This window comes from Melanotaenia boesemani, chromosome 13 (assembly GCF_017639745.1).
Source record: "Melanotaenia boesemani isolate fMelBoe1 chromosome 13, fMelBoe1.pri, whole genome shotgun sequence".
Taxonomy (NCBI): Eukaryota; Metazoa; Chordata; class Actinopteri; order Atheriniformes; family Melanotaeniidae; genus Melanotaenia; species Melanotaenia boesemani.
In genome coordinates this window covers 17,962,127-17,980,249 of record NC_055694.1, presented here as the reverse complement: position 1 = coordinate 17,980,249, position 18,123 = coordinate 17,962,127, and the positions used below count along the sequence as shown (strand labels likewise).

The window sequence follows — 18,123 nt, the reverse complement described above, 5'->3', positions numbered from 1 at the left end:
TGACACATGCACAGCGGCAAAGCCCTCCTCCAAACCCCCTCACCATCACACCAACCCCTTTCTCCTTCTCCTCAGGGGCCACCCAGCTGATCCTACACCATTTCATTTTCCTCTTTCCTGAGATGGCAAATGGCTGACTGTTATTTTTGACTTTCACTTACAATTTGTTTTTCACACTGTAAGTGATTAAGTGCTAATAATAGCCCATCTTTCCAAAACACTGAAAAATGAGATCATCTGTATCTTGTATGTTGGTTTTATACATGATTATTGTGAAGTGTGAAGAATCTAAAAATCTGTAAAGGCTCCCAGATAGAGGTAACAATTAAAGGAGAAAAAAAGCTGTGCTGTCACAGTCATTTCTTCATTCCTTCGTTTGCTGTTTCTTCACAACTCAAATATTAGCCAACACTCTATAGTATCCACACACTTCATCGGGTACAGAAAGCATTTCAGCAAAGGAAATATGCAGACATATCTGTGACCTTCTGATAGTCAGACAACAATACAAAACACCATGTGTCACATTAGTTATGGTGCAAGGATAACAAGCCAGCCCTGATACAGGTGGCATTTGTACAAGGAAGAGCAACAGACTTCACCGTGACTAAGCTTACACGGAAAGCAGATTTGATCACATCTAGTGCAACAAATACCACCAGCATTAGGTAGCAAGGCAGTTCACAATCGATACCACAAATAGCACTTGCTCATACCATCTTCCTGGCACAATTGCGGTGCAGCAGAACTAGGCCTGAATCAAACAAAGATGAGATATTATGCAGCATGCTTGGATTTCCTCTTATGAGAGGTGAAGGGAAGCTGAAAAAAAAAAAAAAAAACACAAAACACATCTAACGTCTTGCTGCTTCTGACTTGCTTGGGGAAGCCAGGAGGAGAAAAGGGAGCGAGGAGAAAAGAAGGGTAATGTGCTTGCCTTATTTCTGCCAGTGTGCCCTGTGCGTGTCAGTCCAATATCTTAAAACAACACATGCAAGGCTTTGCTACAGCCAATTACCCAGCTCTTGGCACGGGAACTGAGAAACATCTTCGGAGAACAATAAAGAGAGCTTGGCTTGTTGTGCACACTGTCAGTAAGTGCTGACAGATTGTTATTTTTAATGAATATACAGCACTTGAATAGCCCATCAAGAGATCTTTGAATGAACATTGCTCCTTTGTTCTGGGCATTAATTTTCTATGTAACAGCCAGATATCTAGCAATGAAGCAGATATCTAACACTGCAAAAGAAAAGCTAATTTTGTTTATCCATTTGCTTCCTTATTGTCCTCTGAATGCTCTTTGATGCAAGTATGCATAATCACTGTATAAATACAAGGCTACACACACTTTTTTAAATACAAATAAGATGTCTAGGTGTGATGTCTAGATGCTTGGTTATACATCAATACATTCCCTGTGTTGCCTCTGGACAGCATATGTTTCACTACTTACCTACACCTCATGCCAACATATCATTCCATATATGAAAATCTTGAGCAAAACAGTCCTGAACAAAGCATAAATCACCTCTCTTTGAAACATAGTATTGTGGCTGAAAGTATAAGGCCTTTTAAAATACAGGGTAGTCACACCAATGACAGTTTACAGCACCATCATGTACAACAACACAAAGCCATAATGCTTGAGAATACAGAATGAAGTAGCTGAAGCCAGATACAGGCATTATAAGAGACAATCATCTTTCATAATGATTCTGAGAGGAAAGCGGTGACAGCATATTGGTGTAAAAACAACAAATTCTCTTCATGTGCATCATGTAAATACTGATTTCCAGAGCATGTTTATTGACACATTATCCAAGAAAGATGTGTCAGAGCACAGTGGAAAAGGGTTTTCTCATACTTATCTGACCTTTACCCACAGGGAACTGTCATTACTCAAACATGTATTAGTCATTAAGGGAAAATAGAAGGCTTTTTACACTTTTTTTTATCATTACTCCGCTGCTACTAAAGCAACCCAGAAAGATTAACAGTCAATGGACAGGGTGTGTCACTGGAAATGTGACTAAGTAATTGAACCCACAGCTACTCCAATTCAAAATGAAACACTATAAAACATGCTGAACTTAGGGCTGGACAATATGGCCTAAAAAATAAATTCTACTATTTTTTCTAACCAAATCCAATTTTAACCAATATTTTCCCTATTTTTCTTAAAAACATATTAACCTTATTAAAACTATTTTATACTTAAAGCATTAGCATGTAAAATGTGTTTGTTGTATTTATTTATATGAATGAATGACAGCCAAAAAAAAGTAAATATTGTCATAACTTTTTTACCGTATAACCGGCTTCATATCTTAAAGATATGCAACACAACTGCATCCGTCATCTCTTTCCATCTGGATCCTTATCATAAGAGATCCACTGCAGAAATAATGACGACCTCTGATGGTTGTCTCTTAACAAGAGTTTGTGGGCTGAAGTTGTCTTCTGCATCCCAAAGAGAGCAGCATTTGTCTCTGCAGTTATATGCACAACTAAACTGCAGGCGTGAGTGACGGCTCACTTCACTGTATTTCTGTTAGTGCTTTCAGACAAACATCACTCTGGTGCAGAGGAGGGCTGAGTCAAATACTAACTACTGAAGCCCAAGGGGAGCATTTGCGTTGCATATAAAAGAGGAAAATAAAAAAATATAGAGATTTTCTTAAAAAAATAAATCTTGAGAAATGGAAAATTCGATTTGTCGATTTCATTAATAGCCCAGCCCTAATTGAACCACATAACAGCTCTGTGATGAAAGAAACAAACACCACAAATGTTATGTTTTAAACTATTTTTAATTGTCCTCCTTGGCAGAACCTAAATCATTTTGCTTCAACAAAAAAACAAACATTAAGGTGTTTTACTTTCTTAGTTGTGCTTAAGTAGTAATCAGCATATAACCTACTAAGGCAGAACTCTGTACTTTACACTGGTAAGTTTACAGTGATAGTTAAAGGAAATCTAAATGACAACCACTAAACTACTGACAGAAGGAAACACCACCTAAAATGAATGAGCAATTAACCAAGATATATGATGGCTAAAAGCTTCATGAAGGTGTATGAATGATTTTTTACAAAATCACTGTCTTTAAATGATTCTTGATGCCAAAATAAATTAAATTTAACTGGTATACAAATAGCAGTGATTAACCTCATAAGAAAGACAGCAGAGGAACTCATGGCTGTACGTGAGTGTATCTTCTTACTCAACCCTCTGTTACAAACTACAGGTGTGTATAAAGTTTGATTTTCTATTCTGTCATTTTTCTCTCCAGTATGTCATTATACAGAGACTTGAACAGTTGCCAAAAGCTGGTTAGAAACAGACTAGTGGTGTAGTGGTACTGTAACAAAACCGGCCCTTGTTATGATCTTTACAGCCTTTTAACAAGATGCATGTCAAACTAATTTTATAGCAATGCTGTCACAATATCAGAAGATGTATTAAAGAGCTGAAGGCTTTATTGTCAACATTCAGTCATGTTCCCTGTGAAACAAAAGTAGCTTGGTACATATAAAGCAAAACAAGATTTCTCACGCCGTTATCATTTAGTATATTTTGTATATTCATGAGCTATGATGCAATTCCTATTTTTTCTGGGCAACTTAAACAGGAAATACCATTAAAAAATTCAAATATGAGTGAGTCATAATCACTCAATAAAAATAACTTGCTGCTTCTTTCGTGGTGCTGTTTTAAAACTACATATGGACATTAAATCACCTTTTTTCTATCACTTTTTTGACTGTTTTTGTAACATTTCTATTTCCAAATTCAGCCAACAGATGCTCAGTGGTTAACATTTCCAAACTTGTGAGGCTTAGTAACTCTGCCTTAAACCATGAAAAATAAAATAAATAAATAAAATAAAAATAAAAATCAGCTGCACCAATACGGCTAATAAGTCTACAAACATCACGACTTTAGTTTATATAACCACCTCTACTATAATGTTTTGAACTGTTAAGAATACATAAACGCATTTTTTTGACAAATTTTTAAAAGTAGAGATTTTGCAAGCTTTGCATCTTTGTTTTCACAAGTCAACACGACTGTGCTCTCATCTTCTGTTATTTCGTTTAAACCGAATCTAAGGTTTTCACCTAAGATAAAAACAAACAATGAGCAGAACAACAATATATGAGCACAAGTAAAACACACAAAGACAGCAGGTTAGCTTCATCAGCTAACGTTTCCTGGAGCTAATGACAATAGCTCCATGGGCTAAGACTAGTCCCTGAAAATGATACACTATACTTGGTAGATGAACGCAAGAAAAAAATGGTTGCTGTGAGGTGTTTCAGTGCTGCACAAGGTTCATATCTAAAGCCGACAAATAGAATAATGTCACGTTGTGTTATTGCATGTGCTCTGAGCTAACCGGTGTCAACGAGCTGTTTGTGTCCATGCATTACCCTGCTCCTAGCTGGCATTCCCAATCACTGCTAGACACTGCTGCTAGCCGCCAACGTCAGTTCATGGTAACCAGCAACAGTGATGGGCAGACAAGTCTTTCAGCTAAGTTGCTAGCTGATGCTAATGGCCAAATTAGCCCTACAGCTAGCATGCAAGGATAAACGTTAACAGACCAACGTTTACCAACTATTCCTCCATATTTGTCATTTCTTGCTTTCTTTGCTGATGAATGTCAAAAGCAGAGAAGTTGATTGCAGTTCACAACACTTACCTTAAAGAGCGTGATCTACAACATCTGTGATTTGTTTGATGAGAGACTGCAACAACAAACAATAGCAGTAGAAGGGGCAATTAGCCAACGTTAGTTAGCCAACTGTCGCCACTACACGAGTACTACAACAGCTGCAGTGCCACCTGTATGTCTTTTCTTATGTAGCTATCACAGCGCTAACTACATTTGATATAATGCTGTCATAAATGATGGACTTGAGGATAAAGCGAGAGTAATCGTTGCCGGGATGCTCAGACTAGTGTGTATGAGAGGCACTCAGCATGACAGCATCCTTCTTCATCTTGGGGTGAGAGCAGTTGGGGGTTCTCAAAGTTCAACCGGTAAAATATCGTCACCCACTGGCCAAAGCTGGAAGCATCCAGCTTCACTGGGAGTCCTCAGTGTCAAATCTGTAGCAGCTCCATCTTCAATCTTACAAAACCAGAAAAGAGAAAAGAAACCTCAACGGCATCTGGACTGCTTGACAGCTTAAATATTTTTTTTATAAATAAATAAATATATATATATATATATATAAGTGCTTGTGCGTGTGCGTGTGCGTGTGTGTGTGTGTCACAAAAACAGCTCCTGAAAAGGCTAAATTTATTTGTGGTATAAAACAGCTAAAAAGATATCTTATGGTCCAGTTCCATTACAGAATACAAAAAAAGTAGATGCTACATGATGACACAAATAGAAATGTCTGTGCAAAACCCGTAACCCCTGTTAGAAATGCTGTTAGCAAGCGTATGCGCATTATGTATTTGGGTTATCAGGTAAGCTGTTGCAGTTTTTCCAATTCAGTCATTAATTTATCCATTTGTGTCTGTGGCCCGTCATCGGGACGTCACTCCCTTAAAGGTGGGTGCAGCTGATGTAAGCATCACTTGTTTGTGTAGATTTCATTCTCAGTCCAGACTGTAAGGTGCAAAATATCGGATGTAAAAAAAAAGAAAAAAAAAATCAAATTTATACATACATTTTTTTAGACGTCATCTAATTTAATTCTTCATCCATTCTTACGTTTTGCAGTTTTTTAACTAGCAGGTCTGCATGGTTTAACATCCAACAGTTATTTTTACATGAGAAAGTTGTGCTGCTGTAGAATCATCACTAGATGGCGCAAAATGCAAAGTTTCTAATTTCTTTCTTAAAGCTGCATTCCAGAGTTTAGCTTAGGCTGCAATATGTGTCTAATAAACCCATATTGACTTTTTAAAGAATATTGCATGGAAAACGGATTTAAACTAACTTTGGGAAAGGTTTAATGTCCTTGCTTGATGCAGCAGCACAGAGGTATCTGTGCAGTTTTATATGTGATAGGAAGTGTCTTTGTACAGCTATTTGTAACACATCTCCTTAGCAATGGTTAAACAATGGAGGAAGGTTCAGGGAGGGCTCAAACAAAGAAAACTGGTGTGGCATGAACCCAGCTGGCAATCCCCTGAAGTACAATGCCACTGGTGAATAGACCCTCATTTATCTTGGCAGGGCTCAGTACAAAAAGCGCTTGCATAGAGCCTTTAGATTCTTTTACCCAAGGGGACAAAAATGGTATCCTGCAGTACTGAGCTCATGTTTCGCCTCTAACTGGCTCTCAGATTGCATCACGGGTTTCACACATGCAAGAGCAGTCAACTCATTTCCTGTGGCTAATAATTTATCTGCAGGAAAGCTAAACATTCTTTATGAACTGATTTTTGTGCTTTAAAGGGCTGTTTAGTGTCTTGTGAAGCACTAGAGTAATGTGCATATTTTAAGCTTTAAAATAAGGGCAAAAAGAAACCAAAAAGCATTTGAAATTATAGTTTTTATTACATATTTCTGCCAGTGCTGAGCAACACAAGACCTTGTCAGATCCAACACATTGCACATACACAACCTATACCACTGCCTGAGGCAGAGCCTTACTAAAGTTACAGTAGCTCAGATACTCAAAAGGACCATAATCACTATAACTCACAAGAAACTAAACACAAATCTTTCACACAGTAACAAGGACACAAACACAGGGACCAACACTATTTAGGAGCTAAAGCATAGTTTGAGGATGAGCTTAGCCATGGCTGCTTAGGACATACTGACGCGTCTCCACACCACAGACCAGACTTGGACCTTGGATTACAGCAACGCTCTCTCTCCATCTTCTCTTCATACAGGGTGGGCAACCTAGTGTGGCTTATATGTGTGGAGATTATTTATGAGCAATGAACAGACAGTGGCCAGAGGAGGACCAGCTCAGATGGGGTGCCTGAAGTTCTGACCAGCAAAGCGGGCCTTGTCACCGAGCTCTTCTTCAATCCTGAGAAACAGGGTGCGAGTTTGTTAAGTCACATAGAAATTGCTATAACATTTTTATTTAAAATTGTCAATGAGCCATGCATGTTTTTTTTTGGAGTAAACTCACCTCAGGAGCTGGTTGTACTTGGCCAAACGCTCAGATCGGCAAGGTGCACCCGTCTTGATCTGGGGAAAGAAGATCAGCGACATTTCAGACCCAAGACAGTGAGGTTTAAAAATAAACACTACTGACACACCTAGTCTAAACATTTTTTCAAAAAGTTATTTACCTGTCCAGTGCAGAGGCCGACCACAAGGTCAGCGATGAAGGTGTCCTCAGTCTCTCCAGAGCGGTGACTGACCATCACACCCCAGCCGTTGCTCTGGGCCATCTTGCAGCTAAAAGAAAAAGACGCACCTTTGTTAGCCAACTGACGTCGACTTCAATTTTGGCAACAGGTGTGAAAACATGGCCGTGTTATTAATACTCACGCCTGCAGGGACTCTGTGACCGAGCCGATCTGGTTGACTTTCAGCAGCAGGCAGTTGCAGGACTTTTCGGCCACACCCTTAGCAATGCGTTTGGGGTTGGTGACGGTGAGATCATCACCCACCACCTGGATGCTTGTGCTGGCTGTGAATTTGGTCCATGCCTCCCAGTCATCCTGGTCGAATGGGTCCTCAATGGAAACAACTGAAGATGTAAAAGACTTTAGAACAAATAAAAACCTCCAACATCACCACACCAGTATGTCTCTAAAACTTGCAGTTACTTATTTTTGCCACAGGAGGGAAGCAGAGACAAACTGCTGAATGTTTTACTTTTGTGTGCTCATGTTAACTTTGACACCAGTGTTCAGCTTTCAGAGCCTTTTCACTGAGTAAGGCTGCCTGCTGTAGCTAAAAAAACATTGTTGACTTATCGTTTGATGAATATTACCGTACTAATGTATTTATACAAATTTACCAAACCTGTCAGTACAGCTTATTTTTAATTTATCAATAAAAAAATTGCACTGAAGGCTATAAGGCTATTAAAAAAATAAATAAAAGTATAACAAACCTACCAGGATAATCAGCGACAAAGCTCCTGTAGAGATCAGCCAGCTTGTCAGAGGAGATGTAGCGGCTAGGGTCATCTGGAGATTTGAAGTCCAGGTCATACTTGCCACCTTTGTAGAACTCAGAAGCAGCCACATCCATGCCAATAACAATCTTGTCAGTATAGCCAGCCTTGCCGATGGCATTCTTTAGCAGCTCCAGAGCTGATGGCACAAAAAAAACACCCAGAAAAAAAATGCATATATAAATAAAAATGTTTAGAATAAAAACAAAACCCCTTTTCATACATGACTAAACGCTAACAACTCAAGGCTCTGCACCATTGGGGCATTTGCCATATCAGCACATTGACCTGATACCGGAGTCAGAGGCCAGCAAGCTATGCATTCAGAACTGAGTTAAGACCTTAATTTAGAAACCATATGCAAGCCCAAGAGTGAAACCCTTCACTGAAGTGTTTAAGAATGCACTGCTTTTAAGACACTTCCTGAAGACATGTAAAGCAGATATTACAAACACTAAATGTATCCTAAAACAGAATTTCATCCAGCTGCATCCTGACTTTCTTTGCTTCTTATCAGCATATTATTATTTAACAGTGTAGCAGCAGTTCTTCCCACACCTTCCTTGTTCTCCAGGATGTTGGGAGCAAAGCCACCTTCGTCTCCCACATTGGTGGCATCTTTGCCATATTTCTCCTTGATGACATTCTTCAGGTTATGGTAGACCTCAGCACCAATGCGCATGGCCTCCTTGAAGCTGCTGGCTCCAACAGGAAGGATCATGAACTCCTGCATGGCCAGCTTGTTGCCTGCATGGGACCCACCATTGATGACATTGAAAGCCTGAAGGGAAACAAAGATGATCAGGTTCCAACCCTAATGGAATCATGACTGAATCTAATGACTATTTGGATCACACATTAATAGTTAATGTGTGTTAGGCCAGTGGGCATCAATAGTCTTTTAAAAAAACCTTCAGAGCATGACTTGGTTAATTGCACTACTATGCTCACAGGGACAGGGAGAATGACTTCAGGGTTGCCAGCCAGGTCAGCAATATGGCGGTAGAGGGGAACGCCCTTCTCTGCTGCACCAGCCTTGCACACAGCCAGGGAGACACCCAGGATGGCATTAGCACCAAACTTAGCTGAGGAAGGAAGACAAACAAATTCAAATTTCTTGCATTTACGATCCAACTTGATCAAGACAATTTGAACACAGCAGTCTCATTCTAAGTATCTTCTTAAGTATTAGCATCTTCCTGAGGGCAGATAGGAGAACATGTTTGGTCATGAAACCACTGAAATGTCATTGAGGCAGTAAGAGGTAGTAGTATAAAAGGTCTATAGAAACAGTTCATTCATTCATTCATTAAAATATGATTTTTTTTTATGTATGAGGAATTTCAAAAGTTGACAAGTCTTTAGTTAAGTTTTTTCAAAAGCACCCTAAAAAAGCAGTCCGCCTGATACAACACATGCACAATAACCCATACAAACAGTTGCAATAACTTATACGTGCAATATTGAACTGGGAATCTGTACCACCTCTACTGTGTGCAATGCTTGTTTATATTGTTTTATTTAACTTATCTTATTGTTATTTATTGCATTCTATTTGTGCTTTTCTTGCACCTTGTTGCCTCTATTTTGCTTTGTACCTGTATATATTGTGTCTTGTGCTTGTCCTGCTTTACTGTTGGTGTTGTATTGCTGCTGGTACCCAAATTTCCCTGAGGACTCTCCAAAGGGATTAATAAAGTATTTCTATTCTATATTCTATTCTAAAACTGTGGGATAGGCCACATGAGGTAAATCCTTACCACAGAGTAATTGTATTTCTTCATTTTTGATGGGCAGTTATAGATCATGTTCTTAATGGCAATATTACAATAAATGTTTCTTGATGGGCTTAACTGATTGGACTAAATTAAACAATATCTAAGATATTTCTTGTAAATACTGTATGACATCACAGCATTGCTGAAATTGGCTTTATTGCTTAGTGGGTAAAGTACATCTGTTAACAGATAAAATACCACGATTGGAATGAGTCCCACTAAGTAAATGTCTGATACAGCCATACAATAAAAATCACACTGTTGTACAGGTCTTCAAGACATTGTCATTAAACAGAAAAAAAGCTGTAGTTGCATCTTACACTTGTTTTCTGTGCCATCCATATCCAGCATCAGCTTGTCGATCTTCTCCTGCTCCAGAACGCTCACATCCTGGATTAGACACAAGACAAGTTCAACTGTATGAATAGAAATAAGAGATCAACTTTAACTGGTTTAATTAGTTTAAAAAAAAAGGCCAATGACAGCATCTCAGAAGCAAACCACCACAATTATCCTACAATTTCTGATGCTTTAGTTAACAGTTTAAATAACATAACAGGTTTTATAAATTATATTAATACATTAGTCTAGTAATATTAGTCAAACAATAAATGGTCCTACCTTGCTAACCAGTGCAGGTGCAATAGTTTTATTGATATGATCAACTGCTTTTGAGACACCTGCAAAGGACAAGCAGACCATGACTGACCAGACAGGAGAAGACCATGCAGAGCAGGCGACACGTGACTAGAGAACATCCAATTTCATGTTAATGTGCAAGTAATTCATCAGAACAATATCCAGTGATTTTTTTTAAGATCTGTAAACATCTGTTAGTGACTAGGTTAGTCTGAAAAACACTCTTCATGCTGCTGTGCACAGCCATTTGTACGAGAGTCGTCCTGTTTTTTCACACTTCATTTACCTGGTTACACAATGCAGGGGCCAAGAACTCATTTATATATTTAACTGCTCTTTTGACTCCTAACAGGAGGAAGAGAAATGAAGGAAATGAAGAAAAGAATGAAGACAGACTTCATAGAAGTGTTGAAATAAAAGATTGCAAAAGGATGGAAGTAACCAGTACAGTTAGAGCAGGAAACGATGGGGACGTCTTACCCTTTCCCATGTAGCGTGTTTTGTCATTGTCGCGGAGCTCCAGAGCCTCATAGATGCCTGTGGAAGCGCCACTGGGAACTGCAGCTCTGAAAAGACCTTTAAAAACATGTGTTTAGTTATTTCCAAGTGTTGCACTTTAGTCTGGCAACAGCAATTAAATATCATATATGACATTACCATGTGATTCCACTTCCTCGCTTTAAAATCTTTGGCATTATACAGCAAATAATACGCATATAGAAAAATGTTTAAGGTATGGAGTGCAGGAGGGGGCTACAGGGAGCCAATATCCTCCTCTGTCAAAGAGGAAAGCAAAACATGTAGGGAGGACATTGTCCTGGATCTGCAGGAGGACGCTGTGATGTAACAGGGGAAGACAGACTAACTGAGCATGTGCAAAGAATCTGTGGCTGGATACCAAGCCACGCCCACACACAGGAGGATAGCCATTTTGGTTTCACCCAAGTGAAGTGATTGCACAAAAATCAATTCATTTTGCTCAGTGGAGCGGCAGAGATGATGAGTTTGAGGGGATTTACAGCTTAGGACAAGAGGACACGGCCGCTGTTTAGGCCCTGAGTTCAGGCTTAAATCATCTGCTGCAAGACATCAGCTGCTAGCCGATGTGACTGTCTGTCTAGACTATCTGACAAATCTGGAAACAAAAAGACTTGAATTTATGCCGACTGTTAAAGAAAAGTCGAATTTTGTGACAAGAGGTAGTTGATATGATGATTGTAAATTTCTTAATGGGAGAAAAAAAAAAACACACTACAGTAATTATGTCAGACGTGTTCTGGGTGCTGCACAGATTCACTGTCGTCTGTCTTGTTAATGATGCCAAAACACAGCTGCTGAACTTAAAAGGCCTTCTTGTTAAAAAAAAAAAAAAAAAAAGGGGGGAGGGGGGGTTGTTTACAGTAAAGACTTAATAACCACCCAAAACTAAAAAGGAAAGGACGGCATTTTCAGGGCAGTGCAGCCACTTTCACTCACTTCCATTTCAGTGATCATTGAGGTTGCTTCATTAACATTCTCAGGACATTTCAGTAGGTTGAGCTTTTTTGTTTCAACAGAACAGCTTCCCCACAAAAATAAAACCACACACACATTCAAAACACAGCCAGACCATTAGTTAATTGACTAAATTGCTCTGAGCCATTCAGTCTGGTTGTTTTATGTGAACAAAGGGAAGCAAACAGAGTTCAAACATCTCAACCTTGCATATAATAATAATAATAATAATAATAATAATAATAATAATAATAAACTCAGGTTTGCTGGAAGCATCTACTTTACTGTATGTGCTTCCAACCAGGAACCATTACAGTAGCAGAGCTGTGGAGGCAGTGTGATATTACAGGAGCTATTTTCACACTTTCATTATCCGATCCAGCCTGCAGCTGGCAACAGTGCAGGCCAACTAAACTTGACCCAACCTACTACTAAACTACATTTCTTTTAAATCTATTTAATTACAAAATACTTATTTATAACCATCTTATTTCAGAAACTTTGCATTGAAGCATTACACACAAATTGGAACCCATGAGCTCGTTAGTTCAACAGATAACAGTAAAACTGGCCTCTAGAAGATTTTTAAGTTGTACATTTTCCTTTCCAAACATCTTTGACTGTAATGAAATCAAACTTACCATCTTACAAGAGGAAAACTCATGCAGTAGATGTTTGTACAAAAAAAATGTATAAGACAACATTTTAGGTGGCATACAATACCTTTCTTAGTGTACAGGTCAACCTCCACAGTGGGATTTCCACGGGAGTCAAAAATCTCACGAGCATGGATCTTCAGGATGGACATGGTTCTGGATCTGCAGGTGAAATGACAGCAGAGGCATGATCACAGTGCAGCTCCACAGAAGTAGAGAATCCACCCTGCAGAGGCACTTACTGGGTTAAAGCCTCAAGTGGATACAATGATTTTGCAAAAAAAAAAAAAAAAAAAATTAAATGCTCTACAAACTTGCAATAAAAATAATCTAAGGATAGATCCGGAGACAAGGCAATAAATCGTCTTCTGGGTTCTTGAATCAATCTTGCATAGTAGCTGTACAACCAAGACTTATGTGCGCTGGCCAGGATGGCTGATGTGTTTTAAGTCAGAGGGGTGTGGCTTTTGCAGCACAAGGAAAATCTCTGCAGGTCCATTCAGTTTACTTAACATATCAGATTAGAAAAAATACATTGCAAAATTCTTGCACAACTGCAGTGATTATGCAACATTTTCCAACAGCAGTGTTGGACAGACAATGGGTTAGTGACTTGGCACAACTACAATATTTGGCCTCTTTTTGTTCAACCATCACTTCACTGATATGGATTACTGATCTAAATTGTGTCCTAACCACACAGAACCTTTGCTATCTCTCAAATTTTCAGTAGTGAAGGTTAGAGGGGGTTTTAGGCCAGACAGTCTGGCCATGATGCCTGCAGTCCTATATTGATTATCGTTTGTTCCAAACAATGTGCTCCAAATCCGTGAATCACGATGCTCTGAGTGTCCAGCTGTAGTCAGAGTCAAAGTTTCAGTGCATCAGAACTCATGGAAAATGCTGTCCTCAAACGCCTGTGTGGAAACTTTCCACAAGCAACACAAACACACAAAGCTGTGCTTAAAGATTTCTGTTAAGCACAACTAAATGAAGATATTCAGAGGTTTTGTGGGGATAGATATAAAAACTCAGGCTTTTTAATAATCAAGTGATAAAAGTCTTTAATGCAAAGTAATTTTAGTGATCAAGTTGCCAATGTCTCACAAATTTCTGGTTTTATGAGTAATTTTGATTAATTATTTTTGGGTAGATATTTCTTAAAGTAAGCCAATTCTGACAGGTTTGATTTATTTTATCAATACTTTTTTTATATAAATATATATATCCAAACCTAGCCTATAACCCACACACTTCTAAAAGGTTGTAATAATAGTAATTGATAACTGATAATTTTTATGAGGCAAAGAGACCATCCATCTAACCGCAGCTCCCAGCTACAATACACATATCCTGGTGTAGTTAGTTTTTTCCTCTCATCAGGGGCTAAGAATAATTTGGTTTCTGTGTGTTTATTTCATATAAAAAATATGCTTGAAGATGGCTAATAAACTAAAAAAATGTAACCTGTTGATCAATAAATGCTTTTAAACAAAAAGATAATTAAAATAAATGAGCAACAGTTGCAGCACAAAATGGCTTCCATGGATAAATAAATAATAAAGGAAAAGACACTTGATAGTTTTCGAACTACAATGAATGCAGATTAGTTTTAATCTTTGACTGGGCTGCAAAAAGATGCTCAACCAGTCATTCCAGCATATTAATAAAGACATTAATTAATATGCATGGTAAAATAACTCCTGTAAACTTTCATTCTGAACTTTCATTCTGCCAACAGAATGACTTCATAAAAGTGTTTAAATCCTCTAGAAGTGCGCTAGATAGAAAAAATACAACCTGGAGCAAAGAGTGAAGCTAGTGTATTCTTGACCCACACAGTTTTCCTTTCCTCTGTGGACACACCTCCTCGTCTGCTGCATGCAACTAGTAGGTTTGTCTGAGCCACCGTGTAAGGCTTTGGCAGCGTTCCCATTACGTATTTCAACTATGAACAAACGGGACACAAACTGGGTTTATTTAACAGAATGAAGGAGGGGGACTCTGCTGGAAGCTGGACTTGCAACTTGACGCCCTTTTCCCACACACTGCAGCTCTAAATGGAGAGAGCTCTCGCCAGCTGACGGCTTAGTTTAAAAATAGACGGTGGGATACAAAATGCTCCATCCTGTAATATACATGACTGTGAGCTGAAGATTTAAATGGTGGTCAAGCATGAAAAAGAGAAAATTAAAGACATAAGGGCAAGCTACCTCAAGGACCACATTTCGAGGTTGTCATCGCGGATGAAAACCACCATGTGGACAATAATATAAAAGGAAAAGTGATTATATTAACACACATTATTACAAAAAAACAAATAATAACACTTCTGATTCTACTTTTCATTTAATGGTTTCTAAAAGGCAGCAATAAGAATCTTAAAGTTACCTTTCCGGCCTAACTGTGTGCAAGGACGGTGCTGTCTGTCTCTCGTGCGGGCAGGCAGAGAAGGCGCTCGTGACGCTGCGAGCTGGATGATAAGTGGTCGGAAACAGGAAGGAACGGAGCAACGGTGCCACGCCATTGGCTGAGAGTCCGTCACGACGCAGATGTGAGCGAGTGGTGCTGCACGTTCACCGTCAGGAGTCAGACATCTCCAATGAAGGTTAAGAGGATGCTGATTTTCTATCTTAGCTGTAGCATAATCTCAACAAACGCTAAACAGAGAAAAGGGAAGAGTGGTTTTCAGTGAAATGAATTGTGGGAAATGTATTCTTTATTGGTATGAGATACGTTGAATTCAGAGAACACTACTATGCGGAAAGAAAGATGACGCAAACAGGAGTACGTGCAGGGAAGCAGGCAGGGATCTCCCATGCAGTCCTTCGTTGTTAGTCACATGTATGATGCGGTCACGTTTACTGGAAGTGACTTTCACTGCATCAAACCTACACTCAACATCTAAGTCTGGATCCGAAAATAACATAAAGATGATCGATAACATCTCAATAACTGCTCAACGTGTGACTCTTTTATATGTAAATATTGTTAAAAGATATACATCTAAATACATTTTAAGCCAAACATGTTTCGTTTTGCGGTAATCTGCAGGTGCTTTCCTCGAGATCACGAAATAATTACCATAATGTAGCCCATATACAGCCTTAGCGCATGAACATGCACTTTGGTACAAAGTGGAGTGACCGCTCGTCAAATGGAAATTCCACTTATAAGTCACAGTATGAGTGAGTAACGGGTTTCACCCACAAATGTGACGTCTCATTTTTGTAATGATAGTGTTTGTGCAGCTGCGCAGTGCACAGCATCAATGGCAGCCTCAACTGAAGAAATCCTACTGCAGTGACCTTGAGGGCGTCATTGTTTTAAAGCCAACTGCGCCACCTGGTGCCAAAATACTTAGTAAAATGCTGCAACAAATACCTCGAGTGCATGTTTTCAAGTAGGCTATATATGGATCTCAGTGGGTTCTCAGTCCAGATCAGGGTAAGAAGTGTTTGCAGAGACTAACTGGACTTCTTATTTTAGTATCACCTGTCAACTGAAAGACTTGTTCAGTTCTGATTAGTTGGGTAGTGAATACCAGTAATCAGAAGTTAAATGTCTTTAACATCCAAGAAAATGTGTCCAGTTGCCTCTATTCAAGCAGGTACGATCTTAAGGCAGGGTTGCTAACTACAAAAGGATCTCTTTTTATTTTCATTATTTATTTAATTTTTATTTTTCTAGTGATACCTCTGTGATAGATTTTATGCAGGAGTTAAAAACAAAAGCAATCTGCTCATCATTATCAAAACCTATATAAAGTCTGGGAAACAAGGCAGTTGAGCAATCCTTTAATAAAAGAATATATATATCTATATATATATAGATATATATACATACATACACACCAGACTTTAATTAATGGGTCATTGTGCAGAACTTGACAACAAGCCTTTTGATTAATTTGATTTGAGATGGGTGTGTTGAAGCAGGAAAACATCAAAAACCTGCAAGACAGTGGCCCTCAAGGACTGAAGTTTGACATCCATGGTTTAGATACAACTGCTAGTAATCAGGTGAAGAGCCTATGGTGTGTTGACTTAAAAAAAAAACAAAAAAAAAAACAACACCAGTTGTGGTGTGATGTTGGTTTAGGACAAGAGAAACAGACTCTGGAGACCTCTGGTGGGTACAAGGGGAAAAAAAGAAGTAAACATGTTCAGCCCAATAACAGTCATAATAACCAAATACCATTAAACTCTGATTTCTGGGTACTCTGTGTGATCAAAAAGAGTAACAGCAAATTCCTTTAGTCCATTATTGCACAAACCATTTGTAGACCTTGTTTTTGTTTTTTCAGGCATGAGTTTCTTTTTTTAAATAAATTGACTTGAGTGTGTCTAACTAGGGATGGATGATACCAACATTTTTCCTGTTGATACGATACCATTAGTTTTAGGTTCTTTTTCATCCATACCAATAACAATAAATACTTCTTGGCCCTTAAAAGAAATTCACGTTTCTACAGTATGCATTATTATCTTTATAGCAAGGGCAATATGAAATATAAATACACTCAAGCACATCAGTAAATGATAAATAAACAGCCACTGTGCACTTTTAAGGAAAAAAAAATTACAGAAAAATATTTAACAGATGTAGAATAACATCAGTAAGTCTAATTGTAAATAGGGATAAATAGATGCTGAGATGCACATTCCTGTGTTGTTGGAAACAAACTAAACTAGACTGATTTCATTCCACCCAGTGTGCCAACTGATCACAGAGAACCGTGTTTAGTTATTCCCGAGGCATCTATATATCATTTAACAGCAAAGAAAACTGCAGAATTATAGTCTCACTGCAGAAGATGTGTGTATTTCTTAATAAGTCACATTTTCCTTTTATTTGTGTAGTTAATAAAAACCTTTCAGTGGATCAAATTTAAAATGAACTCAAACAAAAAGAGAAACTAAGGACGGTGTAAAAAACTTTACTATAAATATTTTTGATGCCCTGTTGCAGAGGAGACAGGAGGTACAGATAGAGGAAGATAGCAAAACGAAGAGAGGACAGAGTAGATCGAGGACAGAGACAAGAAGACATAAGAGAGAGGGAGTGGTTTGTGTGGAACATAAGTTGCTCCCGTTTTAAGATATATTTTGGTGTTTATTTTGGTTTCTCCAGATGTGAATGATAACACAGTCTCTCTGTGTGTTCTGCTTTTGCACCTGCGGCAAGTCATGGTCTTTTCATAAAGGGAGATATAAAAGCATGGAAACTAATTTCTTTAGTTAATGTTTTTGGAATCAAGTGCATTAATGTAAGAAATTAGCCTATTGATGTCTTTGTTTTCATAATAAAAACCACAGGACTGTAAGTACTGAACAGATATTTAATTCATCCAGTTTACTCCACATCAAAAAGAGGTGGGCTGGTCTTAAATATAAAAATCCAGGGCTGAAAATTGGTTCCACTCGGGTCCTGGCAGGATGT

At 38.5% G+C, this 18,123-nt stretch overlaps 2 protein-coding genes across 4 annotated transcripts in view; both read right to left on the bottom strand.

Annotated features, from left to right (window-relative positions):
• The window catches only part of rerea (arginine-glutamic acid dipeptide (RE) repeats a), a 120,431-nt gene extending 115,402 nt beyond the window's left edge, over positions 1-5,029 (bottom strand). For both annotated transcript variants that reach the window (XM_042003206.1, XM_042003205.1), the window contains exon 1: positions 4,709-5,029. The gene's annotated coding sequence lies outside the window, so the exon portion shown is untranslated. The remainder of the gene's footprint in view (positions 1-4,708) is intronic.
• Positions 5,030-6,503: 1,474 nt separating this feature from the next.
• On the bottom strand, positions 6,504-15,186 carry eno1a (enolase 1a, (alpha)). Of its 2 annotated transcripts, none has more exons than XM_042004211.1 (12): positions 15,073-15,186; positions 12,749-12,843; positions 11,012-11,107; positions 10,514-10,572; positions 10,213-10,282; positions 9,066-9,199; positions 8,673-8,895; positions 8,056-8,253; positions 7,481-7,682; positions 7,279-7,387; positions 7,116-7,174; positions 6,504-7,010 (listed from the first exon to the last, which is right to left on the bottom strand). In XM_042004211.1, the coding sequence occupies exons 2-12, from the start codon at positions 12,831-12,833 to the stop codon at positions 6,947-6,949; spliced, it is 1,299 nt and encodes a 432-aa protein (XP_041860145.1). In that variant the 5' UTR covers positions 12,834-12,843; positions 15,073-15,186; the 3' UTR covers positions 6,504-6,946. The 2 variants fall into 2 exon arrangements, with proteins under 2 accessions (XP_041860145.1, XP_041860144.1); XM_042004210.1 differs by lacking the exon at positions 10,514-10,572 and adding an exon at positions 10,818-10,876 and having other exon boundaries at positions 15,073-15,162.
• Positions 15,187-18,123: the final 2,937 nt, after the last annotated feature.

Excerpts from the sequence above, each read along its gene's own strand:
- eno1a (XM_042004211.1), bottom strand. The coding sequence starts at position 12,833 with ATGTCCATCCTGAAGATCCATGCTCGTGAGATTTTTGACTCCCGTGGA. Across the intron at positions 10,573-11,011 it reads AACACGCTACATGGGAAAGG|GTGTCTCAAAAGCAGTTGAT; the intron begins GTAAGACGTCCC and ends TGTCCTTTGCAG. Across the intron at positions 7,683-8,055 it reads CTTTGTCGCTGATTATCCTG|TTGTTTCCATTGAGGACCCA; the intron begins GTAGGTTTGTTA and ends TTACATCTTCAG.